The sequence below is a fragment of the Pezoporus occidentalis genome, unplaced genomic scaffold (assembly GCF_034315485.1).
Source record: "Pezoporus occidentalis ecotype Australia unplaced genomic scaffold, CSIRO_AGI_Poc_V1 ctg356, whole genome shotgun sequence".
Classification (NCBI taxonomy): Eukaryota; Metazoa; Chordata; class Aves; order Psittaciformes; family Psittacidae; genus Pezoporus; species Pezoporus occidentalis.
This window is the reverse complement of record NW_026915549.1, coordinates 1-16,350: the sequence shown is the minus strand read 5'-3', so window position 1 is coordinate 16,350 and position 16,350 is coordinate 1. Positions and strand designations below refer to the sequence as shown.

At 40.6% G+C, this 16,350-nt stretch overlaps 1 protein-coding gene and 1 non-coding gene across 2 annotated transcripts; one reads left to right on the top strand and one right to left on the bottom strand.

Annotated features, from left to right (window-relative positions):
- Positions 1 to 106: 106 nt before the first annotated feature.
- DNTTIP2 (deoxynucleotidyltransferase terminal interacting protein 2) lies at positions 107 to 8,380 on the top strand. Its single transcript, XM_062630537.1, has 7 exons — positions 107 to 236; positions 1,023 to 2,746; positions 4,165 to 4,300; positions 4,967 to 5,062; positions 5,397 to 5,561; positions 6,667 to 6,776; positions 8,231 to 8,380. Exons 1-7 carry the CDS (start codon positions 126 to 128, stop codon positions 8,322 to 8,324), a joined length of 2,436 nt encoding a protein of 811 aa, XP_062486521.1. The 5' UTR covers positions 107 to 125; the 3' UTR covers positions 8,325 to 8,380.
- A 3,992-nt stretch (positions 8,381 to 12,372) lies between these two features.
- TRNAR-UCU (transfer RNA arginine (anticodon UCU)) lies at positions 12,373 to 12,458 on the bottom strand. The gene is given in 2 exon segments: positions 12,373 to 12,408; positions 12,422 to 12,458. It is a non-coding gene; the product is annotated as a tRNA-Arg (tRNA).
- Between the last annotated feature and the right edge of the window lie 3,892 nt (positions 12,459 to 16,350).

Here is a 16,350-nt window from a genome sequence, read left to right as displayed (position 1 = left end):
GCCGCTTCATGCGATCAGAGGCCGTGCGCCCACCGGCGCCGCATCTGCGTTCAGAGCGCGGCTCGACGCTCTGGGCGGAGGCAGCCGCCGGAAGGGCGGGCGGAAGGGGCGGGCGCGGGGACAAGATGGTGGTCACCAGGCGGGCGGGGGCGCGGCGCCAGCAGCCGGGGACGCCGGCCGAGGGAGGCGATGGCAGCCCCAGCGGGGCTGAGAATGAGCCCGCCGGAGCGGGGGAGGTGAGTGGGGCCGGGGCCGCGGGCAGCCGCGGTGCGGGCTGTGGCAGCGCGGTGGCGGCCATCTTTACGCGCTGCCACACGCGGTGGAACGGGGCTGGGGCCGCAGCGGGGTCCGGTGTTAACCTGTTAACGCGGCTTAGGGGTAAAGGTTAGGAGATGACGTCGTTCTTCTTTGTACTGCTGCTGTTTTTGCAGTTCTCTGTGGGTTTTCCACTTGGTAAATACTGATCCGGAGGCAGCGTGGTGTGTGTTGAACCAGCGGGGTTCTGCGCTTTGGGAAGAGCGTGCTGTCGCCCTGTGTTTTCTTTCCCAGATTCTGAATCGCTTTCCAGGGCGCTAGAAGCATCGTTAAAGAAGCAGGCTGTACCTGGTGTTGCGGTTGCCGAGAGGCCAGTCTGTGCCTAAAACTGGTTATAGAAACCATTTGGGAGCACATCCTGCCATTTGCTAGGCTTCAGTGTTTTATAGTTACGCGAATTTTGTAACGTTTGTGCACATGGCTTCTGAATTTCCTTCCCTTCACAGCTTGCCAGAACGTGTAGAACTAGAAGATACTTGTCTGTATTTCTTAATGGACAAATGTGTTTCTTCTTCTGATTTGACCAAAAGAGAGTAGACAAGCATGAGCACGGGATGGTTCGTTAGTACTTCTTCCACATAGACAGAGACATGCAGTATGTTGTCAGTTTGAGTAGAGGAGATTATTAGTGATTTGCATAGCATCCTTTTTACGGGGTTATTTTGTCTGTTAATTGCACACTTATGTTTTTTTTACTCCCTTTGCAGATGGCAGCTGCTGAACTCAGTACTGTGTCTGTGAGGATGACTAGGAGAAGAACTAAATCCATTTGTATGCCAGAGGTAATTCAGGAATCTCAGTTTGAAGAGTTGGAACATGCAGAAACAAAGTCAAATGTCGGAGATAGCTTAGAGGCAGAACTGACTAGAAATGAGAACACAACTGTCCATTCAGTACAATCAGTTGCTGAACCACAAGCTGATGGGGATGTGTCAGAAGCAGAATCGAACTGCTCTGCTGCATCTGGTCTTCAGACACCTTTGTTTATAAGGGTAACAAGACGAAGAAAAATTGTAGTTCCTTATCAGCCGGATTCTCCTGACAAAAGAAGATACAACAAGACAGCTTTTCTAAATAAGTTAAATGGGATTCTGGATGAAGATGATGTTTCTGAAGCTGAGTCTTGTTCCTCCACTGTTTCTGGTGTTACCAGAACTACGAGAAGCAGGCGAAGCAAAAAGGAGTTGCAGCCAGATACAGTTCACGAAGCCCAGAGTGAAGATATTTCTGATGCAGACTCATGCTGCTTAAGCTCTCATATGGAACCATCCATCAGTAACAGACGAGTTACTAGGAGCATGCAGATCAAATCACAAGCAGAAAATATTAAGAAGGCTGAGAAGGGAAACAGAATTGTTTCAGAAGATGAGAATTTAACTGAGGACACTGTTAAATCTGAGCCTGTCATTTCTGATTCTAGACCAGCTGCAGAACTTGTTTCTGACACAGAAGATGCTTCCCCTGTCACTGAGGATAATGAAGAACCCAGTTCACCTAAAAGCAAATGTTCCTTCAAATCTGCCAATACAACCCAGAGTGAAGGCATGAAAGAAGAGTCTTTGCATGATGTGACACCCAGCAGTCTTACAGAAATGAAACCAAGTGACAGTGAATCGCCTGAGAAAAGGGCAATTAAAAATACACAGTCAGTTGGGGCTGATGATTCAGAGGAAGCATGTGGCCAAATACAAAACTACAGTAAAATCCTTGTGAGGGTGGAAAAGTTAGAGCATATGAATTTCTCTGATAGCATGAGTCCCAAACAATTTTTAGAATTTCAAGGGCAAATAACACTAAATAAAGATAAAAAAGATCCAGAATGCAAGAGAGAGGGTGCTGAGGCAGATCCACAGCAGCCTTTCACCCATGCTGATAACTTAGGAAAGGATGAGCAAGCTACTGAAGTGAGGAGCCCACAAAAGGATGAAGCTGTTGCACAAGGAACTGACAGCGTTAGTGGATGCGGGATGCTTGAAAGCGGTGTGGACAGTGCTGAAGATCAAACAGGAGAATATGCGGAACCTGTAGCTCACTGCAGTGGAATTGCAAGCAATGGAAACAATTCCCTTGCATTGTTTCTCGCCGAAGATGAAAGTGATGAATTTGAAGATAGTGATGTGGCGGACATAGATAAAACTGAAGAGAATCTGTATTATAAAGAGGCAGATAAGAGGACTCCTTCCCTCAGCAAATCTTTAGAAACCAGTTCACTGGATACTGAAGGGCTTTTTGTAATTGATACCAAGCCTGGCATAAGTTCCGACCGAAAGTATTACCTAGATCAGATAGACCAAGGTAGTGATGCTGAAAATAAGCATGAAGGAAGTAAAAAAGGTGAAGAATTGTCAGATCTGGAAGAGGCTGAAGAAGAATTGATAGATGAAGATGAGAAGGAAGATGATGATGATTTATTGAAAAATCAGAATGATGTGTAAGTATCTTTCTGGCAATAACTTAAGAATCCGCATTTCATTCAAGCATATGTGTAAGAGATGTACATTAAGTGCTAAATGATGTGGAGTAAATGAGGAAGTAGTCTCTCATCACATAAGTCATTGATGTGTGAAGTGGGGTTGAACAGATTATAACGTACCAATTTAGTCCATAATTGGAGAGTTTGTTGTTTTTTTTTTCAGTGCTGTATGTAGCAGAACAGAACTGTCTGAAATAGTATGTGTACAGCTTAGAAACCAGAGTATGAAACTGGGTTAGACTGCTCAGGCTGACTTAACTGCTTGTTTGGGTTGTAGTTTTCTTAATTGTGTGTTTAGTTTGGATATCAGTAACAAAAAGTCCAATAAATTCCTTACACATTGGCTAATTCTATCATGCTTTTTAATCCTAAATAGTTGCATATCCTTTAATAATGTTTTTAGTTCTTGTGCTGTGAAACAATGACACTTCAAGTGAAATCAGCCCAGCACAGAATAATTTAGGTGAGGTGGGACCTCTTGAGCTCTTGTAGTCCAACTCCTGCTAAAACCTCTTTATATGCTTTATATATTTAAAGCATAATGCTCTGTTTAGGTTGGATAAATAAGTCTCATTTATTAATCTTCTAAAAACCTTCATGTAGGCCAGAAGTCTTACAAAAACTCCGTGTAAAGGCATTATAGCAGATATAGTATACTAGAAAGTTGTGACGGGCTTGTATTAATAAGCATTCAGGCTACAAGAAATATTTGTCGTACCATATTTCTCTGTAATACTTTATAGCTTTTAAGCATTCTTGTCATCAAAAACCTCCTTTTGAGTCAGCCGTTGTCTCTTTTTTGTAGATGCATTCCTTTGGCTGCCTGATTGAAGTAATGAGAAACTGAAACAAATCAGCTTTGAAATGTTTAATGACGTTACTCCTGGTACTCTTAAACAATAAAGGTCTTAAACAGTTTTAGGATGAATTCTAGCTTCTTTTTTTTTTTCTCTAAGAGCTGAGAACATTTTTACCACTCATGTTTGTGCTTTTGTGGTGGTTTTCCTTTTAGTTTTAGCTCACAAGCCTCTCGGTGTGTAGAAGTAGTATGCTGGTCATGAGTTCTTTTGGTAAAGTGAAGCAAATGAAGAATTCACTTTTATAGGAGATAGTAATATCTAAGATAGGAATGCAGCATTAGAATTAATAGGAAAGATCTGTGGACGTGATTGCACAGATACTGTTCTTCAGTAGCCTCTCAATTTATATTACCATCCCCCCTGAATCTGTCACCTTATTTACTAGCTAGTAAGACTTAAAATCATTGCAGAACTGAACCTAAGCAAGAAGAATGAGTTTATCTTTCTTAGAGGACATTAGGAGGTTCAGGTGCATGCTTGTTACAATGTACTAATCATTAACTGTTTCTCTTCCAGTTTACATCTTTCCAGCAGCATAGATCCTGGTTTGAATATCAAGAAGCTTGGAGGTTTATATATTAGTTTTGATGCAGAAAACCAGAAGTCTAAATTGGGTGCAATTAAACAACTGAAGGACAAAAAGAAGGACCAGGTAATGTGTTTGCAATTGATGCAATTAATGTGACTACACAAAGATGTTAGTTTAATAAGGTGGGTTTACTTGTATTTAAAGAAGTATCCTGTTTTATGATTTGCTGAGAACTTCCATTCTTTTTGTCCAAAGTGTGGATTTACATTTACTTTTATTGATAAGAATTTAAATAGACGTGACACTTTGGATACTGAAAGCAGTGCAAATACCAGCCTTATCTTGTAAAATAAACCCAAGTTGATTATTTCTGCAGTTTTGCCTAGTGGTACATGAGCTGTCTCCTAACAAGGTGTTTATTCTGTAGAAATAATGGATTTCAGTAAATAAAGGTCTGTAATCTTCCCAGTCTGGAGTGAGCAGTTTTATTTCAAAAGCACCCTTTGAGATAAAGGGAATGTGTTATTTTCACGAGGGCGGTCTTTGTAGGCTCAACTATGATAGCTCTGTTTACTGCAGAGCATTTGCTATCTCCGGAGCTAGCTAGCTGCTTTCTGTTGTTGGCCAGGGTTCTGTTGGGAAGTTCCCTACTACTTTCATTGTAGATGAAGGAAGTTCCTGTGCTGTATTACAATGCTTGCTTAGGTTCTGCATGATTCCTTTAGTACGTTCTGTACCTACTGTTAAGGCGTAGACTTGTGTCAGTGTTTAATGTTATAAATCTTACAGCTCTTGCAGAAGAGTGTAATAACTCCAGATTTTGAAAAGAAGGACTGTGTCCCACCCTACAGGGAATCACTTCACCAGCTGAAGAAACAGCGCAGGGTAAGTGAAGAGGTGATCATGCCTCAAATCACAACACAAGCTTTGGGAGAAAGCCCGTGCTCAAGAGTGTGCATACACTGGCCTCACTGGAAGCGGTGCAGTTTAATGTCTTCTTGAGCCGTCCCTTGAAAAGCACGGAGAGTGAAGTGAAAGTGCTCAGATGGTACAAATCTGTCATTTATACAGCATCAATAACCTTATTATAATGGCCACTAAAAATACTTCTTAAAGGGACAGGGTTATATTCTAAATATCTTCTGGAGGGGAGAGTTCCCTGTTCTATCATCTCCTGGTTGCTGAATACACATTTATTGTTCTTGCTATTGCATCCTAGGCAGAGCGAGAGAAGACCACAGGTGATGGTTGGTTTGGTATGAAAGCCCCAGAAATCACACCTGAACTGAAGAATGATCTGAAAGTCTTGAAGATGAGAGCTTCGCTGGACCCGAAGCATTTTTATAAGAAGAATGATAGAGATGGTCTACCCAAGTACTTCCAGGTAAGGAAGCAGCAGAAGGTGGCATTGCACTGCTGATGTTTTAAACAGCTGTTCTTCTTCCCTGCCTATTTTGTAGGTAGTCTCCATGGTGGTACAATTTCGTAGCTTAATTCGTAAGGTATTTTCATTACTTGGCTGCAGTTTAAAACTTCTTAACTTTGTATTACATATGTGTATATGCTGTTTTTTTTAAATTCAGCTGATCTCGTAGTAGCGAACAAATATCTGACTTAATCTGTATTCTGAAGCCTCATTGGGCTAGATTTTTTTCAAGTAGTAGCCTTTTTTAACCAGTGTGTAGAAAATAAGTAGCTTCGATTTTTCTTACTAGCTGATACAGTTTGAATGGAGACAGCTAGCTTTGCGATCAGCCAGAATTGCTGCTGCTGGAACTTGAGAGCTTTGAGGTGGTTTACATGAAGAAACTATAGAAATGGGCTTCCACTGGCTCAGGCCTGTTTGAATAGGGAGCATGTCTGAGGAAATTGGCTTAACTTCTCAAACTATTAGCACTTCACTCTGAAGGGTGGGTCTTGGTGTATGGGTTGACGTTTCTGGATACAGAAAAACTTAACATGGAAGTGTTCCACATAATGAGATCTGTGCAGGTCTGCTTTTGCTGCATGGAACACGGACTCCATCTGTTTCCACTACCGACCTGAATCATCAGAATGGCTGTTTGGAAACAATGTGATGTATTCCAGAACGAAGTCCTTGTATTAGGGCTGGATTAAGTGCTACGTAGCCATCAAGCAAACCCACCGCAGTGACAGAGACACTTAAGATGGTTGTTAAGGGTTTCCTTGGGAAAATGTTTAGAAGCTAAGAACTGGGTTTGTTTTTTAATACAAGCATTGATGCATCAGTCCAGTGTTTGAAAACTGTAGAGTTTTAAAGCTCAGACCTTCCTCTGTGCACTGAATAATGACACAAATGGTGTCTGCAAACCAGACTTCTTGATTTTACTGTTTTGCACTTCCTTACGTTACCAGTCTGATCTTCTCTGGAGGTGCCTTTATACTTGTCATGGAGGATTAAAAAAACAACAGGGCAGAATAATCAACATCTTGCTGTACAGTGCGAATGTTTCATTTCTGTCTTCTAGGTTGGAACCGTGGTTGATTCTCCCATAGACTTTTACCATAGTCGAATCCCTAAGAAACAAAGGAAGAGAACGATTGTTGAAGAGCTGCTGGCGGATTCTGAGTTCAGAAGGTATTTAAACATGGGTTTGCAGTTCTGATATCCTGTGTAAGAGATGAGTATTTTTAACACATTGGGTTACTTGGGTTTACTCAGTTTATGTGGTTTTTTTTTTTTTTAATATTTCAAAGAAAACTTTTTAGTCTGTTTTAGTATTTCACCAGCACTGTCATTGAGAAAATCTAAGGGACAGGATAATTAGACTGAGACATCATATTTTATCTTCAGAAAAGGGTTTCCTCCAACTCAGGTCATCACTGTTGGCAGACACTCTTAAAATACCATCAGTGTTGAAGAGATAGCCCCATTCTGGTTCACCTCTAAAGTAAGCGTCTGCACAGGCTTACACCAAAGATCTAGGGCTCTTAAGTGATTTATGCCTATGTATGCACTTGTTTTCATTGTTTAAAGATCATTTTTTCTTGCCATAATTGATCCAAATGAAAAGTGCTGACTGTAATTCTATGAGAGTTGGTATGATTTCCTTTTATAAGCATGTCAGTCTACCATCTGTCATAGGAATCAAAACTGCACTAGAAGTCTTACTTAAGGAATAGATTGGATTTGTTAATGTCTTCCTAACCTACAATTTCTGGAGTATATCCCTTAGTTTATACATTTTTACATTGGTTATTACATGATATTAACATGCATTTTTTTTCTCACATAAGAACATGTGTGTTGGAAGCAATGCCTGATTTGGGATTGTAAGGTTAATGTTGTCAGGCTTGTAAATTAACTATGTTAGGAAGGTAAGTTTGTATAGCTATTTCTTACCTAGTTGACCTAGCTAGCTTGACCTGATTTATAAGAGATTTGTTAGAAACTATTTTAAACAATTGATGTCTTTGAAATTTTATCAGTTAATTTATGGTGTGGCTCATTAGAGGATTTAACCAAATATGTCAGCATTAGTACAGGTATTAGTCAGGTTTCAGTGTTGTGGTTCAAAGCCTAAGTACTGCGCAGTGATCCATTGTGGTAATTGGTACAGGTACATAAGAAGCTGTATTAGAGGAGCTAGCAACACATATTCAGTAAATATATCCTGTTCATTGTTTAGTGTTTGTTTTCAGTTGAGTAAAGTTGATTATCTTGAGTTTGCCAAGAAGGCAGTATAAAGATGGGTATAATTTATCCATGGTATTCTCAGAATTGATGAGCAGTAGCAGTGTTTTGGGTAACTCTCCAAAATGTTCTTGTACGTGCAATGAACAACTCCCTGGTTATTGCAAATTTAACGATCCTTTAATCAAATTTACTTCCACAACACATTTACCCATATTTATTAATCCAAGCATTGATTCCCTTTTACTTGTGCAGAAGTGTGTAAAATTAAAGAAATCTGGCTTGGAAAACATGAGAGAACCGAGTTTGGCAAATGATGTATGTAGAGTACTTTCCATGTTATTTTTTCTTGAACTTTGTTTCACCATGCTTAAAAGTAAATTATCTATTTTGTTCAGATATAATAAAAAGAAGTATCAGGAGATCATGAGTGAAAAAGCAGCTTTTGCAGCAGGGAAGAGGAATCGGAAAAAGAAGAAATTTCACAATTAAGACGAAGAAAAATAACAAAGGTGCAACAACTTGCTGGTATAAAACTTTTTACAGAATGCTTTGCTTGTGGTGGTTTTTCTTTTTGAAGATTGAAGGTCATGTGCACATTGAGGGTTAAGGGATTTCTTGCAGTAAGAATGTTTTGTAGGGAGCTCTATCCACTTACCAGTTATCTAAATTTGAAATGACTTGATTTAAAAATCTAATTTTTTTAATTGAAATTAATCTTTTTATAAAAAAGATAATGATATGAAAGCATATGGTTAAATCTGAGCACAAAACCCAACTGCATGGATTGTGGTCTTTTCAGCCTTCAGTCTTTACATCAGTGAATTGGTATATTCAGTTTAAAATCATGTTCATAATTCACCTTGGGACCCGTTACATACCGGAACAGATTTTTCCATGTCTTGTCAGAGCTGCTGCTGGCCAATTCTGTAATAGGAAATATTGAGAAGTAGTTTGGTTGTGAAGGGTTTATTTTAACACTGACCATAATAGAATTGAGAGTGTCCTGGAATCAGTATATACACATACGCTTGCTTTCAGATAAGTAGAGATACATAATTTATAAATAAATATAGACAAGTAATAAAGAATATATAAATTACATATTTTTTAATGAATAAAACAACATAAATATGTAATATATAAAATTTTGACATTGTCATATGTTGCTTTTATAAGTTTGGGCCATTTAATTATTGTCTAATGATCTTTCAGAAGATAATTTGGCAGCAGGATCCATTGTCTAGGCTGTACTGTGCAGGTTGTGGTCTGGTAGCTGACTTGGAGTAAATGAACAGAGTGAGCTTGAAGGCTTCTGCTACCTTTACAGAACCAGAGATAGCTAATTTCCCCTTTAGTGACAGTTCATAACCTTTGTGATTGTTAGACCTCTTGTGGCATTTGGTTGGTTTTCAATGACCTGGTTATTATATTGCTGTTACAATTAGTGTAACTCAGTTACTGCCCTTAGATAGCAGAAAAGATGCATAATAGAAGAAATAAAACTGTCACTACATTGCCTCAGGTGCGCTGTGTGAGATTATTAGAAGTGATTACTGGAGGACCAGTGATGTTGAATGTTTTCTTATTGTACAAACATGGAACCTTACAGGTTGCAGATCTTAAGTGAGAGGTATGCTTTTGAGCAGTGTTTGACTATGACATTTTCTACTCCTGAGAACTGTTTGTTTTTTTAAGGATTAGCTATTTGTGCTGGAAGTAGCTCAAATGAAACGAGCATCATGGTATGCACTGATCACCAACTGAATCTTGAAGGAAATTTTCCTCTGATCATTAGGGGTTTTTATATTCTTCTGAAATCGATTATAATGTTTTGCTGCCAGATGGGATTCTGGATTCCTTAAGAAGTCTTGACTGCCTGGAGATGAACGGTGTGCAAAGCGAATTCCTTGAAAAGTATCAAACACATGCAAGCAGAACCACCTATCCGCAAGTCTCAGCTAACATGCAGCTGCTATTTTAGTGCAGTGACATGTATGCTAGTATCTCGATTCTCTGTAAATGATCAAAAGCCAATAAAACAACTCTGGTGTCTTGTTCTGTGGAAGAGACATGGAAGCACAGGAAGATTAATACTGGATGTTGAGGAAAGAAAACAAGGCACCACAGTAGTTGTCATCCTGTTGCATCCTGGATATTCAAGTGCAACTTGGGGAAAGCAATCTACAACTCTGAAAGACCTTAAAAGAGAAATACAAGCTTTGGTGTTAAGCAGCAAATAACAACTCGGTATTTGTTGCTTAAGCTAGTTAGATTTCTCTGAAAATACTCAAATACATCAACAAATGGTTTGTGAAATACTAGCATCATTTAAGAAACTTTACCTGTCAGTTGCAAGGAATATTTTCTTTTAATGGCTGTCACAAATACTTGTGTTAATTTGTAATGCTGCCTTTATTGACATAAATCATGACTAACAAGAAATTTCCCTAAGATTAAAGGGCCATAGGTAGCATGCTGGGTTTTATATAGAAACACCTACTGCTGTTTTGGATGTCACTGGAATGTTTTGTATGGATGGTAATAATTCCTTTCTGCTTCCTTTGGTTTTGACAATATTCCTTTTTTCTTGCCTTTGGGGTAGAGAGTATCCAATGGTTGTACAGCCCAGTGAGTTCACAGTCCATCTCCTAGGTGTCACATCCAAAAGACTAATGAAAAATAGGATGACAGTGGCTGAAATGTTGCTGGTGTGCTGCCCCTAGTAGGCATGGTTAGTTTAGGAACAGAAGTAAAATGCTTCTCACTTTTCCCTGTTGTACTTTCATTTTTCCTTTGAGGATCTTTTCTCTCTGCCATCAACTCGGTCTCCTTGAAATTGAAGGTGTCTTCTTATCATTACTGTTTCCATGTGATAAAACTTTCTGATCTCTTGTTTTTTTAACAAGTCCCATATTTATCACAGTGCCTTCCTAGGTAAGCGCTGCTGAGACTTGGGATCCTGACATAACACAGGCTGAAAGGGGCGACGAGAGCTTGTCGTGCCCAGTCTGCTGCTCAAGGCAGGGTGAGACCAGGTTGCTCAGGGCTTTGTACAATCAGGTCTTGAAGGATGGAGTTCACATTAGAATCTGTTACACGGGCATCATTTCAGGATGCTGCCCCTGTGCTTACCTCTAGGAAACAGACTGCTCCTTGCTCCTGCAGTTTTCTCTTGGATACAATCATTATTATTACTACAAGCCCTTAATGAACTAATGCGTTCCTAGAGTATTGATTGCGTAAATACTGCTTGCAACATGCAAATGTGTATGTAAAAAATTCTGCCTTCAAATGCTTAATTAACTAGGAACTAAGCAAACTGTATGAAGCTAGCCTTAAATACAAAAAGTAGAAGGAGAATTTGGACTGCAGTACATTGTGGAAAGTGACTGAATGAGGAGGTACGTTTTATCTTGCTTTTTGGGGGGTTAATGTAGATAGGTTGTGGGTTTGCTATTTATCTGCAAATTAGGATAAAGACTGATGTTTCTGTAAAGGGCCATATATCCATTATATGGCTAAATTGCATTTTTTTCAGTGGGTTACTGTGCTGCAAAACAGTGGTAGTTAATATTCCAGATGGCATGTTTCATTTTCAATCATGGATTGAAATTTCTGTTATGGGTCCGTTTCAGTTATGGCTTTTTCCTTCATTGCTTTTAAATAAACATTATTGAATATACATTATTGAAAATAAACAGCTTGAAAAAACACCTTTAGTCCCAAATACAGGATGAAAATCAATTTATTAAAAACAAAGCAAAACAAAAGAAACAAAACCCAAACCCAAATTGATTCATTTTTTTTATTCATGAATGATTTAATTCAGATTCATTTATAATTGATTCAATCCTGAGTAAAATCAAGGAGGCTCGTGCAGTGCTGCTACTCTTCGGTGTCTTCGGTTTTATTTAATTGCTGATGCTAAAACGGCTCTTCATCTTCTACCACTAGGCACGTGTAAGTTAGGGAGTAAAGATGGTGTTCATTCCAGTGTTAAATGCTTCAGGTTTATCTACGCCTTGTTTTGTGGCTTGAAAATAACCATAAACGTATCACGGACCGTCACTGCGGCACCTCGGGAAAGGCACAGCGCAGTTCCTCCCTGAAGGCCTTGCCGGAGACCCGGCGGCGCGGTTCGGAGGTACCGGTTCGGGGCTGTCGCCGTGGCGTGCTTCTGGTGTGTGTACGACCGCCATCAGGGGATGAGGAGACCGCTTCTCCCGCTCGCCTCCGCGCCCGCCCTCGGCCCCTCCGCCCGTCTCGCTGGCGGCGGAGCGCCTTGTGACGTCGCCGGGCCGCGCAGAGATCGGAGCGCCGGCGGCGGGTTCGTTTCCTCCGCCCGCTCTGTGACAGACACGCCGGGAGGCGGGACCGAAGAGCATCGCTGGAGAGAGGGAGGCAGCCGCCGGGAAGCGCCAGGCCGGTGGACAGGATTGCTCCTGCGGGGAGGTAAGAGACGGGATGTGAGGGGTAAAAGGGTCCCAGCAGAAAGTGGGGGGGGGGGACGACGAAGAAAACGTAAAAAGAGAAGACACGACTCCGCCGGGACTCGAACCCGGAACCTTTGAATCCCTTCAACCCTCTAGAAGTCCAATGCGCTATCCATTGCGCCACGGAGCCACCTGTTGGAGTTTTTGCGCACCGCCCAGAGAGCCTGCGCGCGGCCGGACCTTCGCTGAGGGGAGCCATGTTTGACTCCGGAGAGGGGAACGGTTTCTCCTTATTCCTTTTATTTATTCCTTTATTTCGGGTTCTTTTTTAACAGTATGAATAGGATGAGTCTTATAAACCACGTCTGGAGGCAGCCTCTGCGTGCCGCTATGAGTGCTGCACCCGGCGGGGGTGGGAGTGGTGTCACAGCTTGCTGCTAGGTGCTCACCACAGGGATGCGTCCTTATTTCTTGTGAGAGACTTTCTGGTTTACGTTCATCGGTAAATCAATACAAAATATTTGTTGTCATCTCACTTTGGCATTTTCGATATATATATTCCACAATTGCATTATATAGGGAACTGTTCCTTCAAACATCATGAATTTGCATAAGGATTTATTCCTCTATGCAAGATTTAGTTCCTCCACAGGATTGAGTCTAGTTACAGAGATGAATGTGATAACGTTGCTGGATTAGACAAAATGATTTTGCCTTAACAAATACGAGCATTTCTCATATTGCAGTTATTTATAATGTGCTTTTAACAGCATTCCATTCCTGGAGTAAATGAGAACTTTTCCGGCAAAAAAAAACACCTTTCACTCACAGCATCAGAGATATGGAAACAACACTGCTTCAGTTCCAAAGTTATTTGAAACCCAATTATTGTAACATTGGTGATTTCCAGCACTGTAGGGTTTTAGGGATAGTCTAAAGAGGGGTGTGTATGTGTGTTAAGCAACAGCATCTGAATTAAAGGAGCCTAGAAAGATGTGATATTTACAGGGCATTCCATGCACTGCAGCGTTTTGCTGGCTTTCCAGTGCCATCAACACAAAAAATACTGTTTGGGAATCTGGAAGACATGCCATAGGTGACTGGTAAAACTGTGTCTATGCAATCTCTGCTAGACACTGCAACAACTTATATGAGTCAACACGTAGAGAAATAAGATGTGGGAATCACACCTGGAAATTAGTGACTGCGAATAGTTTGGAGACACTAAAAAACACTTGGAAAGAATAAAAAGGAACATAAATCGGAGAAATAACATTCTATTACGTGACAATATTTTCAATGTGGGTGAAAACATTACAGTATTACTGGGGTCATTATTCTGAGTACTGTGAATGCCTATTCCTAAATCCATTAAAGAGAGCAATAACGGAACTGTATCTGTTCTAAAATCACAGTAAAACCCCCAGTGGATTCAGTGAAACAAGATTTTTTCCTTAAAAGCTGTAATTATGGTCTGAAACAAGTCTTTGTTTCTTTTAAATCAAGAGCAGGCATATTAGAAACCCCAGAAGACAAGAGTATGAGGCAAGGTTCAGAGCAGGCCTGGTTGTATTTACAAGCTCTAGGTCCCCATGGGCTTACCACGACTGTTCTGTTATGAACAGAACTCTTCATAGTGCTCCTGGTTAAGGAATGCAAAGTGTGGAAACTTTGAGTTCTCAAGGCCTTGCACTGCATAAAAGAAACAACTTTCATTCTTAGCAGCTGAGCTGATCTTCAGAATAGTTTTATGTTTATGCAATTGAAATAAACCACTTTAAGTAACTAAGACTCACTATAAGTATCTTACATGTTGTGAATACTTGGGCACATTTACTGTAGGGTGACGTGATTGTCAGTACCTTACCTGGTTTGCTAACATGGTACCTTTGAGCAGCACAACACTAAATGACTGCAGATAATGACGAATCAGAGAGTGCTGTGAGAAGACTAGTTCTGAAGGTGTACAAGTGGAAAATCCCAACATTCACATCATTGTTATTTCCTCTCATACCCGTTTTGGTTAGTTGGTTTACACAGGCAGGTGAAGCCTGGCTGCTGGTTCTGTCTATGCAGGAAGACTGACTGGGGGAGCGTTTGGAAACTTTCTAGGGATACTTCAAATTAGTCAAGTCAGTTTCCTGTTTTATCCTGTAAATGTAGCCCGAAAGCAAAGTCTGCCTTTCCTTCTTGACAGCAGATGGAGCTGCTGCATGAGAAACAGGAGAGCTCTGGATTCATAGTGCAGCAAGAGAAAGCACTCTGAACTGGTGGGGAAAATGCACAGGGCCTGAGGATACTGAAAAGAACTCCTTTAGGGAGGGTTTCATTTAGTAGCTTGCTGCTTTATTATTTATTTTCTTAATATGCTTCATGTTGTAGATGTTTCTGCATCTCTGCCCTTTCTTCAGTGGGGGCTATAATCTCCATGTGACTATCAGGGCACTGGAGAATTTTCCTCTTTATTTGTTGAGCTGCCAGCAGGGAGACTGTTGTTAAGAACCTCTTCCAATTATCCTGTTTATGGCTGTTGCTGGACTAATACATGTTCTGCTCTCTCAAATGTATTTGGGTAAGTAGGAGTAATTCCCAAAGGTAGTGTCTTGAGGAGTTAAGGGAACACAAGCTGTCATGCTAAATCACTCCTTCAAGGGGTACAGCGTTAATTCTACATACAGTGTTAATTCTGTGTAGCTCTATGAACAGATGAGCTGTGAGATAAATACAGTCTTTGTATTGAACCCCTTTTCTCACGTTACATAAGTAATTTTTTAATAGTATTTCTTAATTACCTGGTGTACAATCCTTGGATCTTAGTTATTGTTTTTTGTGATGGTGCAGTCAGTGAAGAGCCTAGGGACTGGTTAGAATGGTATCCCTTGCAGTTCATTCTTACTTGCTTAGATTCCTTCTAATATATTCTTATGGAATAAATGTAAAATTATATTTTCATCATTGATACTTACAATTTTATTATTTATTATACATTAGAAAATAATGTATTTATGTAACACATCTTAAAGAATTTAACTGGGTTCAGCTGTCACAGTTATTTTTCTCTATCCTAGTAGCTGGTGCAGTGCTGTGGTTTGCTTTTAGCTTGAGAACAGTCCTGATAACAAACTGATGTTTTAGTTGTTGCTAAGTAATGCTTACTCTGATCAAGAACTTCTCAGTCTCATGCTCTCCCAGTGAGGAGGGGCACGGGAAGCCAGGAGGAAGCAGAGGCAGGACACCTGATCCAAACTAGCCAAAGGGGTATTCCATACTACAGCATGTCATGCCCACTATATAAACTGGGGGCAGTTACCTGAAAGGGCTAGATCATTGCTCGGGTCGAGCTGGGCATCAGTCGGCAGGTTGTTAGCAGTTGTATTCTCTTCCCTTGTTATTCCACTTATCATTATTATTATTGGTGGTAGCAGTAGTGGTTTTATATTGTACCTTATCTCAAACCATGGGGTTTACATTCTTTCAGTTCCCCTCCCCATCCCTCTGGAAGCAGGGGGAAGAAGGGGGGAGACTGAGTGAGTGGCTGTGTGGTTCTGAGTTACCAGCTGGGCTTAAACCACGACAGTGGGCCTGACTAAGGTTTAAATATATCAGAATGTGGTGATTCTTTTGCGTGTTCTTTAATCTTACTAACTGGAGAAAAATAGGATAATCACTCTCCACCTTTATTGTATTTGTGATTTTTAATGGTTTTCCTCTGTTGTGGTAGACATACAAGCTGTCAGGATTCTTGAAGCTTGGTAGTGTAAGAGTGAAAACAAGATACACCTGAATGCGCCGATCAACTGTTAACTCTGGGCTCTCTGGTACGCAGGTCATTCCAAATGCTCAGTTTGTGTGCCTCAGCACTTTAATTCTTCCTTATGTAGAGTGAAAGCATCAGTTCCTGGAACAGTAGAACTGAAGCCATGGAGCAACAAATTCCAGCTCTCTCTCAAGGATCAATTCACCATCTTTCAAGGGTGTTGAGGGGCCTTGGTGCAGTGTTGGAATTCTTTTGGGAAAAAGTTGGCATCCTAGCCAATCTGCATTGCTGCAGGGAAGTTTCTTGCCCAGATGTGGCACCAGTA